This window comes from Rosa chinensis, chromosome 5, assembly GCF_002994745.2.
Source record: "Rosa chinensis cultivar Old Blush chromosome 5, RchiOBHm-V2, whole genome shotgun sequence".
Taxonomy (NCBI): domain Eukaryota; kingdom Viridiplantae; phylum Streptophyta; class Magnoliopsida; order Rosales; family Rosaceae; genus Rosa; species Rosa chinensis.
In genome coordinates this window covers 30,094,365-30,107,873 of record NC_037092.1, presented here as the reverse complement: position 1 = coordinate 30,107,873, position 13,509 = coordinate 30,094,365, and the positions used below count along the sequence as shown (strand labels likewise).

Here is a 13,509-nt window from a genome sequence, read left to right as displayed (position 1 = left end):
GTTTAGCCCCTCATAAAATCTGGTCAATTATTCTTATCTCCACTCATTCATTTTTAATCTTCCATATTTAATTCGATTGAGCATTATTGGAAAATCATCAACAAATTAATTCTCTCAAACCATTTTCTAATCTCAAGTCTTGAATCCTTCCAAACACCACAAATGGTAATGCTAAATCAATTCCATTCCATCATTCAAAGGAAAATTAGTACAATTCATTTTCCCACTATAACATTACGGTCAACCAAACAGGGCCTAGAAGAATTGCTGGTCAGTTTTTTATTTTTGGGCAAACTAATTGCTGGCCAGTTTGAGGTAGAACAAACCCTGTACGTAGGGGTCGTCAATGGGCAGGGCAGGGCCGGCCATGCCCAAAATTAATGGGCTCGGGCCGGGCCAAAACATATTTTTTTTTATTTTTCGGGCCGGGCAGGGCCGGGCTTCTCTTAAAAATCAAGGCCCAGGGCCGCCCATGGGCCCAGGGCCTTACGAGCTTTTTAGGGCCGGGCCCGGCCGGGCTTTTTTGGGTGGGCAGGGCCAAATTTATATGTCATATTATTTTGTTAAAAAAATATAAAAACCTATGAAAAAATGATGATATGTTAATTATTGAACAAAATAAAATACAAAATTAAAAAAATATATGGCCTAATGCAATAATTAGTTCAATATAACTACATAAAAATATATTAATACAAAAATTGAATGGGCTTTCGGGCGGGCTTATAAGGCCGGGCCGGGCGGGCTTTAATGGGCATATAATGGGCCGGGCCGCGGGCCGGGCCTGGGCTTTGAACCCTCTGCCCTAGCCCTGCCTCGTGCCCAATGGGCAGGGCCGAGATGGGCTTTTCTGCAGACCGGGCCGGGCTTTTGCCCACTGGGCCGGGCAGGCGCCCATGGGCTTTTAGGCCCACGGGCCAAATGATGACCCCTACCTGTACGTGGAGATCCTATACGTGAGTCCTACAACGCCGTAGCCACTGGCAAATAAATTATTGGATAAGAGATTGTGAAGGATGTTTCAGCTTGCTGGATTTGTAGGACTCATGTATAGTAAATCCATCACCAGCACTGAGAGTCCTTCACGTATTAACCTATAGCCACCGGATGTTTCAGCAATGCTAGATTTACCGGCGGTATTGTTAGGTTCAAACTTCAAAGGAAGCGCCTGAGAGAGCTAGTAGATCAAGTTTGAGCTACCAATCTATTTACTTATGCACCCATGCCCCTTCTCTTCACCATTATGGGAATGTCAGCGTAAGCAGTTGCAGCTCAGGTCAAATCTTGTGGCTCAAACCCTCAGACAATGGTTGTTAAACCTAGTCCAGATGTCTCTAATATTTTTAGGGACAAAGGCTGGTGTCTCTGGCCTTTGTCACTTGCAGCAAGTGCTCCAAACAATTGGGGAGTTCTCCTTCTGTACCAATTCATTTGGTTTTTGAACCCATTTTAGAGCTGCCTCTTGAAGGAGCTTTGGTGGTGTCACCGACAAAGAAGTGCAAAGTAGGGGGGCTGGTAGGTAGCAAGAACAAACCCAAGGTCGAAGCTGTTAAGCCGGTCTCGGTGGGTTTGAAGAAACCAAGAAAGAAGCATACATTGAAGCGTGCTCCGGTTCTTGAAGGGGAGGAAGCAACCCCCTTTGCTTAGGGAGGTCTTTTGAGTTTATGAATAGATTGGATTTTGAATTGGATATAGTTCGGTTTAATCTCTAGTAGTGTCAAGTTGTTTCGTTATTTGAGGAACACCGATGTTCAAGATATCCTTACATAGGTTTCTAGTTTACTAGGGCCTCTAGGTGGTAACTCATTTTTTAACATGCCTAACTTTTTGTGTATAATATACATCTTACTACATTTTAATGGATTGACATCTCTTTTTGATAGAAAAATAAAACATTTAACTTTTTTTTTTTGAAAGAAAGGGCTAGTACAGCTGCCCTCATGTTTTAACCATTAATGAAACCATAGAATACATTGGGGGGGGGGGGGGGGGGTGGGGTGCCTCAACTCCAAATTACAATAAGCCTCAAGAGAACCACCCGAGATAATAACAGGCGTCTCATCTAAGAATATGCATTCTAACATGCACCCTTTAGCTAAGAGTGCTCTATAGGCTACTCTATTCGCTTTACAATTGTGGTGACAAACTGGAAAGACAATGCTCACTCGGAGCCATGAGTTACTAATACTATCAGCTTTTCTAGTATGCTGCCACCGGAAATATAATCCGGTGACACTTAGTTTCATTCTGCCACTAGGAGGCTGCGACAATTTGACAAAGCAAGGAACTCGCCTCCTACCTAGAGCAGACATGGCACTCAAGGTGCACAGGCCGGGACAAAGCCCACATCTCCAAACCAAAACGTGGTCAGGACTTATTGAAAATAGAAAAACCCAAACAAGCTGAAAAATAAAAGCAGTAGAGCCCAGATTGGGCCCAACACCAGGACCCAGGCCCAAGACTCGACCAAGAATGTGGGAAAGCCCCACCAGGTCCAGAAGAGTATCAGCCGCATTCCCACCATCGCACGTCCACCACCATCCGCCGATCGAGCCTTCATTGCAGCCGCAGCACCACCATTCATATGCGGCCACTCGCCAGACCAGAGATGACTACTCCCGTTGGCCAGATACCAGATCTGGAAGGGGTAAAGCACTACCGATAGAAACAGATCGGATCGATCTCCCCATGGAAAAAAGAGCACCGATCCCATCTTCCCTCCACAGCGTGGCCCCCAACTCTGTCGAGCCTTAGCACTCCATAGCGGTGAATGTCGCCTACACCTCCCTCTCAACCCTGACAGCCACCATCGAACCCGAGCACTCTTCCGGCCATCCCAATCTCTTTTCCCCATCCTTGACCCAGATTCTAGACACAGATCCTACCACCAACCAATCAAGCAACCAAATTTGGAGAAGCAGTGCTAGAACACGAGGTCCAGTCTGACGACGACTCCGCTAGGACGTGCAGCCTGACGGAGAAGCATAAGAACTACGGGGCACCAAGCGCGTGAAGGCGCTTTCAAGCAGGTGACATTTGAAAACTTGGGGTAAATTCTCTTGAATTTCACCTTCAACAATTCTTTATATGTGTGTAATTCTCATTGTCATATTATAATGTATTATTTGACAATAAAGGCTTGTATAAATGGGTAAATTTTTTGAAAAAATTTGACCTAATTGGTAATTTCATTATTTTTTTATGCTAACACATATCATCTCACTTATAGATTCTTATGGAATACGACTTTAACCCGTTAATATCCACCTGCACTTGGATGTAAAAGATATTTCAATATAAATTAAATACAGATAACGTATCGCCTTGGCTGATATAAATATGGTAAGGTCGAAAGACCAAAGTTGAGTCACCCAAACCTTCCTTCGTTGAAGCAGTTGGGGAGCGTGGAAATGTTTTGTCATTCGATTTCTCTCATAAATTGAGTTTTGTCATTCGATTTCTCTAATAAATTGAAGCAAAGCTCTCGCCTTTCGGGTATACTCTTGTTTATTACCAAATTACTTTTAAATATAAGTTTAGATTTTAAGTTTGAAATAAATTTTGAACGGCATCCCACCAGGTCAATCTCAAATCTTATCGTAATTGTTCTTATCTAGCAGGGATTCTGAAAAGTTTTGCCCTTCGATTTCTGCCATAAATTGAAGCAAATCTCTCGCCTGATGGGTATGCTCTTTTTTTTTTTTATTACTAAACTACTTTTCAGATATAAGTTTCGATTTAAATTTTGGTCGGCATTCCATCAGGCAATCGCAAGTCTTATCGTAATTGATCTTATCTTACAGGGATTCTGACATAAAATAGTCAAACATTTCTAGTTGCTCTGAAAAATTGGATCGACAAATCTTTAGAACTTACTTACTCATTTCTTGTTTAAATTTAACTTCTTTACATCTTGAAGTATCGATTGATATGTAATTGGCCTCTTATTGGTGTTGCTTTTGAGAGTTAATATAATCGATTTTATCTTTTACATATTGAAGCTGGATCTGTACATTGCACATTTCATAATCAATAATTAACACACGTGTCATATTGTCTTTGTTATTTGGATCAAAGAACCTTCCATGTAACCAATAAGAATTTCTAATTTAATTAGGTGAATTTTTCTTTTGATTTTCTGATATTGGGAGTTTGTACATGTTTTATGATTAATTTTTGAAATCTGAATTTGACGGAGAAAAAAAGAAGAGGGAAAGTTTCGAGTATAAATGGTAGGTTGTTCTCCCTGTTTTTAAAGCACCTGAAAACGACGAACCTGACGCACTTTTGGTTCTTCCTGATCCTCAGAAACGTTCAAAATTCTCCCCCCACGTCAACCCAGTTCAAATCCAATTCGATTCACCAACCCCCCAAAGCCCTAATTCCCAATTTGTGAGCCATCGCAAATTAGGAAAGGTCGAAATGACTTTGACCCACACGCATTTATACTCTCTGCGTCCGTCACTGTCTTTGTTTCTTGGCTTCAATGGCTGCCAAAGCTTCGTGCTTTTTCTGCAAGGCCGAGAGTGATCAGTTCGTTAATGGCTGGGAGCTCAAGGATGGGTCTTTCGCCCAGCTCTGCAAGAAATGCGGGTCAGCCCAGTTTTTCCTTTTTCATGTGTTTTTTAATTTTGTGATGATATTGGTCTGTTTTGATTGAAATGAGTTGGTTTTTTTGTTTACGTTTTTGCGTTGAGGGATTATGTTGCTGTATTTAAATGTTTTGTTTTGTTTTTTTTAATGAATTGATGGTGTGTTTCTGTGTGTGGTTTTGGGTTGATAATGATTGGATGCTCCAGTTGATTTGTCACATTGTCTTTTGGATTTAAATTGGCATATTTTTGTGGCAATTTATGCTATTGGTGAAAGCGGAAGCAATTGGTTTTAATGGTTTATGCTATTGGTTTTAATGGAGGGACTGAAAGCGGAAGCAATCCGTTAAGATTTCTAGTTGAGATTGGTGTATAAAATGTAGAACTCTAGATTAAGAAAGGGCCCTTGATTAAGTCTATTCGTCTTTTAAGTCCTACTCAGTTTACAATTGCGATTAGCTTCGAGGCTTTTACAAGTTAGTTGAAAGGCTGCAGCTTCCAGGCTCACAGCCTGAAGGCTAAATACTAGGCGGTCTACATGCAAGGGGGCTTCTGTTTCTATCCAAAGCGCCATGGCATAGAGGGTGCCTTAGAAGTTCTTTTTCTTATTTTCAATGGAGCAGAGGGCTTTTTCCCCGAAAGCAATCCAGTGATTCAACAAAAGAGTTGGTTCCTCTCTGTGCAACCTAAACAATCTTATATGTGAATATTTGAGTTAGCTAGAAGATTATGGAATGACTTTCTGCAATACATTTAAAATAATGTGTGCTTTTCTTAATTTGTTGTTTTGATAAATCCGGTAAATTACAGTATATCTTAGTTCTCCAACATTCCTTGAGTTCGTGTTAAACAAATTTAAGGTCAGTTGCATGACTCACTGGTAATGACTAACAACACTGAGCCACCTAGAAATTTTTTCTTTTCTGATCTACACTAGTAAAGCCAAGTAAGGTGATTTGAAGATCAGTTTTACCTTTTCAAAATACAAGATTACTGGTATAATAAGATCATGGTTACAAAAATCATGACCTACTATCTAAAATCAACTGTATTTTGTCTTGTGATCATAACCACAAATTAATCCAAAGGAGAAACCAACCCACATGGTTTGAGTTCTCTTAAAAGTAAATGCCCTCTCTAGAAGTTTTGTAAGATGTTTTCATTGGGAAAGGTCAAATAATTTGATGGTAGATCTCTGTAAGTATAAAAATCTTCTCCATCTAATACTTCAACAACAATGCCTCTGTAAATAATTGATTTGAGGACCACCCCTTCCCCTTTTATGTATAACTTGGAATCTGCATGATATACAAAAGAGATTAAGAGAATGGTAAAGAATTCAGGTAACTATTTGGAAAGCACAATTAATTGCAGCAACTGCTCACTCTTCATAAGGATTTAATGAGTTAAAATACACAACTACTGTTTCGTGGAACAGAGACATTGTTGAGATACCTCTTTGGTCTTTCGCCATCTTTTAGAATATTGTGTAACCCAAAAAAATTAAGCAATTGGGACAAGGTTCTTGGTCACAAGAATGAATTAAATCTGAAGACACATTCTCAGTCTACCTTGCAGGTGCAGAGTATAATTTGGTTTTTGAGACGAATCTCTGAGACACTATACAGGCGAATTCCTTACAGGATAACACCCTTGAACTTGCTCATAGCACTTTGTTTATGACCTCGTACTTCATGATCCATTCTTGGGAATGTTAGTTGTTGATAAAAGATGTATTTGCCAGGATATTTTCTACACTCTTTCCGGGTGAAGAAGACCCCGGAGTGTATTGACTAAATTTATGTGCCTCAAGAGTGATAGTACTCTTTGTAGGGTCCTGCAATATAAGAGCAAGTTAATTCAAATCAGTTCCTCAACCAAATTACACTAGCCTACCAGTTGCTTGCATGGAACCAACTTCATAACATTTGGTAGTTGACAGGTCCAGTGAATTTTAAGCAATTTAATTTGTTATATGTACATAGGAAAAAAGGGAGGAGTACGATTACAATAGGAAACTTATTATTTGTATTAATTGTTGCATTTGAACAGTTAAGAAAATTGGTTTGAATAATTTGATTTACCATTCTGTTTATTTTCCAATTCTCAGCATGTTCTGTTAAGAAAATTGTGATATGCTCTCAAGCACCTGTCTGCTATGACATAGGGTTTTCAGTCTTATGGTTGTTTTTATTTAAGTACTGAGCTTTCATATCGGGACCTGTATAGCAGCCACATTCTCATTGTGTTGGACAGCTCTGAGCACTGAAAAAAAAGTAACAGATGATTAAAGTTCAAATTTGGTTTATCCTTGGGTTTTTATTCTCTTATACTTAGCCCTTGCAATCTTAGCAATAATTGGGACCTAAAGTCTTGAATCCGCACAAGGAAGTTAATTCTAACAGAAATCCTTAGCTCACATTGGTGCTAATTAATTGCTTGCATGAAACCGTGTCAAAGCAATATCTTACCTTAGAAGGGACATGGGTTGATCATTTGTAAAGAAGTTCCCAAACTGTACCTCTTGCCCATCCAACGCAATTCTTTATTATGTGAGGTCATACTTAAGAAAGTATCTAATGCATAGCAATTTTCCCGCATGAACTTCTTGGGACATAAATGCTAGTTCTCGAGTGTAAACTCTTTTAATTACTGTAGTGTGGTTTTAATTTTCAACACGGTGAAGTTTGAAAGTGCAAATGTGATAGATTGTCCATTTATTCCTCATAGTTTTTGGTAAATGGTAACTGACTTAATCCTTTGCAAATTTAGTTTTGCTTATGTGAATGGTATATTTTGTGAAACTTTTCACATGGAAGTGGAAGGCTAGAGAGACTGTGCTGTTTGTGGGAAGGTAAGTCTTCTTTTTGTTTTTAGTATAATTTTATTTTTTTCATTTTCTTTCGGACATCTGTTTAATCAATACAAATTCTATTAGGTTGATTCAGATAAGAACACAAAACTCTGTCTTTCATTTTATCATCAATATTTTTTTAAAGAAACTAATAATTGGTTTCCTTATGCAGCCACTCCATTGTGGGTGCATTATGTCACGCCACAAGTATGCACCACTGGATTTTGGAGGTGTAGGTTGCTCAAAATGCTTACTAGAAATTGATCAATCTATTCCTTCAGGTCGAATGACCAGAATGCTGAAAGAAATAGGACAGTGATGTATGGTGAATTGTTTATATAGTGTATATGCCTTTTGAGATTTTGTATGTGTGGGTGCCTGCTGTAGTTGTCCAGTCTATGCTTTTTGTGGGTATTCCTTCGTTGGAAAATAGTGTGCTTGGATGCTTGAGGGCCAACATTCATATCTGCCCATAGCTGATGCTCATGTGCGGCTATATAAAATAACTGAGCTACTTTTGATTTGGAAGTCTCACTGCAAGAGAGAACGTATACAATTATGTGTATCTTACACTAAATTTGAGCATCCTCTGGCCATCCAGTCCCTGGGTGGCTCAAAATATAAACACGTCTTTCTAGATTATCAGATATTTTTGGAAGATTCCTCATTTGCATGTATATACAGCAGTCAGTGTTTATGTGCTTGGATCATACGCTTGAGTTGAAATCTCTCAGGGATTAGACAAGGAAAGTTAGACAATAAATGAAATGAAGAAACATTGGTTACAAACTGCTTGTTTTGTTCTGAAGATTTTACCCAACCTGTCCGTTGGCTTCTTCAAGTCGGAATTTTTTTATTTTTTGTCTTATCACTTGGAATCAAAACAAATTAAATACGTAATGAAAAAATTCTACATAATAGTTTATCTTCCATATTTGTTTCCTTAACCAGACATAGGATGGTTTGACCTTCTTTTTTGATAATGGAGCCAGTAGGCGAATTATATTCATCAAAAGCCAGAATAGGCCATTACATACCCTTCCGCTGCCATTTACAGACAAGAAGATAGTGGTAGTACCAACAACGGTACATAGAAACATAGACCCACTCATTGTACAATCAATACGTTATACGTAGACATAGCAGGAATCCCCCTTTGGTACTACGCCGGAGGCGCTAGAAAGATCCGGCCCTTCCAACCTAACTCTTTAACCAATAAACCTAGCTGCCTAGAGACCTCAATTGGTGTACACCTAGATCCACTGAGAATTAAGTCGACAAGACCAGACCAAATGCCAAAACTAAAAGCACAAAAGTACCTAGACTGTCCCTGAAAAATAGGGACTTAATGAAAGTAATAAAATTACTATCCTAGATAATGCACTAGGGCCAAAACCCTAGCCCAAACTCAAAGCCCAATTAGGCAGCCAGCAAATAAAGTCCCACTAAAGGCCCATACGGCAGGTCCGGTCCAGTCCACCACAAACCAGCTGCTTCCGTCGTTCGCAACAATCCAGACGAATCTCCATCCGCCGCACGCCGCCACGATCTGTACCTCCTCGATCCGCGCCGCAACGATCTAGCCGCCTGCAACCCACACCGCCCCAGTCCACTTCGTAGCAACCCAGGCCACCACAGAGAAAGCCAAACCCGATCCAGGTTGCCCGCCTCACACCGCCATCGAGTCAGCCCCGTGGCACCATCGACTAAGCAAAACCCGTCATCAGAGCTTGATCGCTACCTCTGTTCGAACGACCACCACCACACACTATCCCAGCCAAAACCTCCGACAAAACCCGAGCAAACCCCATCTGAGGGAACCCTCATGAGCCATAGCCATCAATACCCGTCCGGCAGCAGACCCATGACAACGGCGAGGCTAGAGGCCAGCCCGGCGTCCGGGCGTTGCCGGAAGAGCACGAAATCTTGGATCTGTAAAACCGGCCTTAGGGTTCTCGAGGAGAGAGAGAGGCTTTTATTATTATTTTTTTACATTATATTGCATTAGTTGACTACGGATGGTTTGACCTTCTGTGCTGTTGTACTGGTAATAAGAAAATATTGTAATATGACTCAATTAGGGACTGACTACTAACCAAAGCCATTTCTCTGCTATTGCAAGACGGACCCAACAGTTTCATCTGATCCTACTAAGAAAGTTGTCCGAGTCCCTTTTTCCTGGATCTTTACAAGCTCCAGGTCCTCGGATTGGAGAAGAATCCAATACGGATGCATGTAATGGAGATACAGCTTGTGAAGCCAAAGTAGGCAGTGAAACACCTCAAGTGGATGTCTCCACAGGAAGCCATTTACACCCTGACAATCTACCTAAGATGACAAGTGCTGAGCAGCTCCAAAAAGTCTCCGGAAAGTATCCATTAATCTTGTGTCATAGGTTTTAGATGTTCAAAGAAGTAAGTAATCACATTCTAACATTAGTTATATCTTAGAAAATATTTTGCCTATTCTTCTTTCCAAGTTCATTTCAGTTTTAGTAATAAGCTCAGCTTACTGCAGTGCAAAAGTTGGTTCTATATACTGTATACTTTGAGGTTTGTGTTCCTTGACCAATCTAAGCTTAAACTCTGATCTTATACCTCTGTTTGAGAAGTCATCAACCGTAAGTGATACTAATCACAGTACAGGATTTCTTGTGATACCGAAGAAATATGCAGAGGTGAGTTCCAGCGGTCCAGAACATAAACTTTTAACTTTTACAGGCACAATAAAGATGATCATGATCTCTTCGTTTTGTTGTCATATGGTTCCATTTTTTTTTTCTGAGAAGAGGTGCTGATATCATACATTGGGAGTTGTTTGATTTTCAATGTTCTCAACCATATTTGTTGGTGCTGCAGTTGCTTTTACTTTCATAATCGTTGTCAGTATTCATTTTTCTGGATTCTGAAAAGTCCTCAGTTATATCTCTTTTTAAGCTAATTGTTAAATTCATTTTTGAGGGTGAACAATCAATTTGGCCATTCAGTTAATTAACTTTATTGATCCTTGGTTCAAAAGTAACAACCTTCAGTTAATTACTCCAACACCTATAGAATAGCTTCTATTTAAGGACTTGATTACAATTATATGTTATTACAATTTCAATATATACTCTATTCTAAGCTTTTATCAAACTAGTGAGCTACTTCTCGATCTGTACTTGAGTTTGATATGTGACATCATTGCTTCTAATAGGAACAATATCCAAGACATTGAAACAGGTCCAACACCTGTAGATACAAGTCTGAAAGCAGACCAGTTAAATAGCTTCTTTTTGACTACTTGACCTTCATTGCAAATCATATGTTTCTATATTTTTCATGTATTTTTCAATTTAAGCTTTTACTAAACAAGTGAGCTACTATTCTGTACTAGACTCGTGACATGTAATATCATTGCTTCAAATAGGAACAACCTCCAATGGATGTGGAAACAAATCCAGTGCCTATAGAAACAAATCAGAAAACAAACCAGGTAAATAGAAAGAAAAAATTGTCTCTTTTTTATTTATTTATTTATTTATTTATTTTTATTACTCAATCTTCATTACAGTCATAAATTTCTATGATTTCAAGTTTTCACCAAGCAAGTGAGCTACTACTCTGTACTTGAGTTTGATATGTGACATCATTGCTTCTAATAGGAACAATCTCTAAGGGACTTTGAAACAGGTCCAACGCCAGTAGATACAAGTCTGAAAACAGACCAGGTAAGTAGCTTCTTTACGAGTACTTGACCTTCATAGCAATCATATGTTTCTCTATAATTTCATTTATATTTCAATTTTATGCTTTTACTAAACAAGTGAGCTACTACTCTGTGATCGGATTGTGATATGTGAGATATTGCTTCTAATAGGAACAACCTCCAAAGGATATGGAGACAAGTCCAACGCCGGTAGAAACAAGTCAGAAATCAGACCAGGTAAATAGCTTCTTTTCGAGTACTTGACCATCATTACAATCATATCTTTCTATCGTTTCAGTTATAATTTGATTCTGAGTTATTAGTTTGTCACTATTGTGATGAGAGATATCATTGCTACAAATAGGGACAATCTCCAAAGGATATGGAAACAGGTCCAACGCCTGTAGAAACAAGTCTGAAAACAGACCAGGTAAACATTCTCTCTCTTTTTCTTTTTATTACTCGACCTTTATTACAATCATATATTTCTATGATTTCCAGTTACACTTTGATTCCAAGTTTTAACCAAACAAGTGAGCAGCTACTCTGTAATTGAGTTGTGATAAGTGGGCCTTTGCTTCTAATAGGAACAATATCAAAGGGATATGGAAACAGGAAACAGGTCCAACACCTGAAGAAATAAATCTGGAAGCAGACCAGGTAACTAGCTTCTTTTGGAGCATTCTCCCCGCATTACAACATACTTTTCTATAATTTCCAGTTATACTTTGATTTACCGTTAAAAAAAAAAAGTTACGCTTCGATTTTTAAGTATTTACCGAGCAAAACAGCTACTGCTCTGTTATTGAGTTATGATATGTGATACCATTGCTTTTAATAGGAACAGTCTCCGAGCGATATGGAAACAAGTCTGAAAACAGACTAGGTGAACAGCCTTGTTTTGAGTATCGAACCTTCATCATATTCGACTTGGGAACAAGTCATACTGCTTTTGTTTTTGTTTTTTAGTTTTTAATAAATAACTAGTGTTAATGAAAAGTATTCACCATTCATAAACGTCTCTCTTTTCCATGTCCTCCAGGACTGTGAACCCTGTGCTATCCTTGGATGTGTGAAGTCCTTTATGCAATTCAGTCAAAAACCACTCATCCGAGTGTCACAGAAGTCGTCCTCTGCATTAGGCTTTTCAAACTTTCTGCTCCACCTTGCCAAAAAAAAAAAAAAAAAACTTTCTGCTCCAAAGGGAAATTGAGAAATTTCCTATGATTCCGTAGAATCTTATGACTAATCTGAAATGATAGAGGAGATACTTTTAATTATAAATTGCAGCCATATTTGCGTTTTAAGCGCACTTCAAATGTATTATGGTTTAAAACAAATTTTGAAGATACAAAACGACCATCACAGAACAGAGGTCATCCATTCATCAAACGAACTGACCGGACAAATTAAAATGCCAAAATCAGAAATTGGGAAGAAAACAAAACCTTTGTATAGAACTAGCTTTCTTTATATATGCTCTGGACAAATTTAAATGCCAAAATCAGAAATTGGGAAGAAAACAAAATCTTAGCTTTCTTCATATATGTTCTGCATGTATATATATATATTTTTTAAGAAAATGAAAAAAAAATAGATGAAATAAAACAGTTATTGCAGAGAGAATAGTGAGAGAGAAAAGTAGGGGTTGTGGGATCATTTATTTTTTAATTTGCTTAATAAAAATCAATTTTGTAATTATCATATTTATCTTTATGATTTAATTTATTCTCAAATTTTTTTAATATTTCAGGGTTAAATCTGTTAATTTTTTTTTATTTTAGCTAATAAAACATAATAGTATAAGCAGCATAATTAAATTCTTACACGACGCTCTCTAACCTAGACATGCTTGGGTAGTCCCTGACGATAGTAATGCCTGGTCCGGCGCGGCGTTGTCGTCGGACTGGCCATAGTGGACCTGGTGTCCGGTGGTAGGCGATCTAGTTAGTCCACCAGATCGCGTGGGGATCCTGCCGGCGAAGGGCGGCGTCGATTAGGAGGTAGACGAGTGGCGCTGGTGCTGATCAACCCAAGATTGGAGCGTGGATGGCGAGAGGTGAGGTTGTCGGGCGCGATGATATACTCGGATCCGATCAGAGTACTTCGATTTGGTTCGGATTATTTGGAGTTGCAGGGGGTAAGAGGATGGTTGAGAGGGGCAGCGCTTCTCACCGGCGCGATGGGGATGATGAAGGGGTGGAGGAACGACCAGTAGTTACTCGGTGCCAAGTAGGAGGCGGTGAGCCTGTTGCCGGTGATGGGATGGTCAGGATCTCGTGTGTGAGATGGAGGTGCAGTGACATAAGCAGATTGCAATTCTGGCTTGGGCTTGGTGGCTTTTGGGCTTGGGCTTTGGCTCTGGGCCCAAACTTA

The 13,509-nt window shown here is 39.2% G+C and overlaps 1 protein-coding gene across 2 annotated transcripts; it reads left to right on the top strand.

Annotated features, from left to right (window-relative positions):
- The first annotated feature begins 3,355 nt into the window (after positions 1 to 3,355).
- On the top strand, positions 3,356 to 12,311 carry LOC112167861. Of its 2 annotated transcripts, XM_040519523.1 has the most exons (12): positions 3,356 to 3,495; positions 3,618 to 3,684; positions 4,309 to 4,593; positions 9,582 to 9,817; positions 10,024 to 10,123; positions 10,855 to 10,920; positions 11,090 to 11,155; positions 11,305 to 11,370; positions 11,498 to 11,563; positions 11,721 to 11,793; positions 11,975 to 12,019; positions 12,176 to 12,311. In XM_040519523.1, the coding sequence occupies exons 3-10, from the start codon at positions 4,588 to 4,590 to the stop codon at positions 11,766 to 11,768; spliced, it is 654 nt and encodes a 217-aa protein (XP_040375457.1). In that variant the 5' UTR covers positions 3,356 to 3,495; positions 3,618 to 3,684; positions 4,309 to 4,587; the 3' UTR covers positions 11,769 to 11,793; positions 11,975 to 12,019; positions 12,176 to 12,311. The 2 variants fall into 2 exon arrangements, 1 of the variants encoding a protein (XP_040375457.1); XR_002923972.2 differs by lacking the exons at positions 9,582 to 9,817; positions 10,024 to 10,123; positions 10,855 to 10,920; ... (4 more) ...; positions 11,975 to 12,019; positions 12,176 to 12,311 and adding exons at positions 7,365 to 7,446; positions 7,619 to 8,094 and having other exon boundaries at positions 3,621 to 3,684.
- Positions 12,312 to 13,509: the final 1,198 nt, after the last annotated feature.

Excerpts from the sequence above, each read along its gene's own strand:
- LOC112167861 (XM_040519523.1), top strand. Across the intron at positions 11,371-11,497 it reads CAAGTCAGAAATCAGACCAG|GGACAATCTCCAAAGGATAT; the intron begins GTAAATAGCTTC and ends TGCTACAAATAG. Across the intron at positions 11,564-11,720 it reads CAAGTCTGAAAACAGACCAG|GAACAATATCAAAGGGATAT; the intron begins GTAAACATTCTC and ends TGCTTCTAATAG.